Genomic DNA, 2019 nt, shown 5'->3' with positions numbered 1-2019 from the left:
CTAGCTATAAACGCACTTTTGTGTGAACACATTTTTTCTACATACAACAGAAGCCTGGGGTCTCAACCTGTACCTGTTCATTCTTCCTGGAGCTTCATCAAAAGTCTAAAGCTTAGCTCCAAACTTACTTTGACTCATTTTAACTTTTGTTAACTAACTCCCATTTCATCATGCATCTCTGGCCTAGCTGTAAACTAACTTATCCCCAGTCTAACTTCAATATGACTAAGACCTTGCCCTAAACATATTTTTACTCCAGTTCATAATCACTTTCAAGGAAAAGTTATTGGGGTGGGGGAAAATAAATAAATAAATAAATAAATAGCAAAGTTAAGCACTGAGCAGGGTTAAGAAACAATACTTTGAATTCACCAGCCTAAGAACTAGCTCGAGATAAAACTTACTTAACTGCAGCATAACTCTGCAGAACATGCACCATGGCCTTAACGTAACGTAACGTTTTCTCCCCGCACCCCCGCCTTCAAAAATTCCCGCTTTCAATCTCATGAACAAAACAAAAAGCTCCTTAAGCGAAACCGTGGGTGGCTCTTAAAAGAGCCGTTGGGTTTGATCAAGTCTTGCTCACTTCTTACTTGGAGCTCGTGTACGGCCTTGGTGCCCTCGGACACGGCGTGCTTGGCCAGCTCACCGGGAAGAAGCAGGCGCACGGCGGTCTGGATCTCCCTGGACGTGATGGTGGAGCGCTTGTTGTAATGAGCCAAACGGGACGACTCACCGGCGATGCGCTCGAAGATGTCGTTGACGAACGAGTTCATGATGCCCATCGCCTTGGAGGAAATGCCGGTGTCGGGGTGAACCTGCTTCAGCACTTTGTACACGTAGATAGCGTAGCTCTCCCTCCTGGACTTTCTGCGCTTCTTGCCTCCTTTGCCGGCCGTCTTGGTCACGGCTTTCTTGGAGCCCTTCTTCGGCGCGGACTTCGCGGGTTCAGGCATGACTCTTCTTTTCGAGTAAGACTGAAGAATGAAGAAAAGCGCCCAGCACCGGCTTATCTACACTCCCATATTCAAAACAGACCAAGCCCCGCCTTCACAGTGCTGTCAAACGGCCATTGGACAACAATCAACGGCTCGCTTGACGGACAACTCCCCTCCTCCTCCTCCTCCTCCTCCTCCTCCCCTCCTCATCCTTTTTTTTAAAATTCTGTACCGTTTCAAATTGTCATCATGCTCTCATAAAAATGTTCCTCTTAAAGGGGAACTCCACTGATTTTTCAAAAATTCTGCATCATCAACTGTTCAAGATGTAAACAGAGCGGATCAGAGTGGTTTGGTGTGAAATGCTCTGTTCTAGATAAATTTGCTGAGTCTTGTCCTCAGTGGTGCTGATAGGAACCAGACATCTGAAAGGGTTAAATGGCCTGAGCATCAACTGACACACCCACACAAATCCACACTATTTATACTCTTTTGGGCGGAGAGGGGTCGACACCTGGATCCGCCCTGCTGCTCCCAAATGTTTCACACTCTTTGCCTTTTTATAACAAACTTTACTGAGGAATATTATTTCAATACAAACACATTTTCAAGTACAGAGTACAAAAATACAAAATGCACATTTATCAACATTTCTGCAATTTACAATATTACACAGTTCAATCTGCACACCATCATCTCCAAAAGTCACGGCTGTCTTGACCACCTTCACTTCCAAACCATGAAGTAATATATTTTTAGGCTGGTGCAGGTCAAAGCAGCTCACACACTCACACACACTCACAACACACACACACACACACACACTCAGACACACAAACACACACACACACTCAGACACACATACACACAGCCAAACTGCTCATCCACCATATAATACTTATGTATGAATAATTATGATCCAATAATAATTATGATCCAGTCCCCAAAGACATCCAATTATTTCAGATGTTCCACTATTTTTCCATCATCAACATTGCATATAAACTCAGAAGACTCATGTAGGTTCACTGGTGGTTCTGGATAGTAAATAAAATGTCTATATTTGTGGTGAAAATTCACT

General features: G+C 43.9%; 1 protein-coding gene across 1 annotated transcript; it reads right to left on the bottom strand.

The window, feature by feature from the left end:
* Positions 1 to 593: 593 nt before the first annotated feature.
* On the bottom strand, positions 594 to 956 carry LOC118801884 (histone H2B-like; the record flags this gene model as incomplete). The annotated part of the gene is made up of 1 exon (XM_036562276.1): positions 594 to 956. A coding segment is annotated over exon 1 (363 nt), but the record flags the coding sequence as incomplete, so codon positions are not given.
* Between the last annotated feature and the right edge of the window lie 1063 nt (positions 957 to 2019).

The sequence above is a fragment of the Colossoma macropomum genome, unplaced genomic scaffold (assembly GCF_904425465.1).
Source record: "Colossoma macropomum unplaced genomic scaffold, Colossoma_macropomum, whole genome shotgun sequence".
Taxonomy (NCBI): domain Eukaryota; kingdom Metazoa; phylum Chordata; class Actinopteri; order Characiformes; family Serrasalmidae; genus Colossoma; species Colossoma macropomum.
This window is presented reverse-complemented; position numbering and strand designations above follow the sequence as displayed.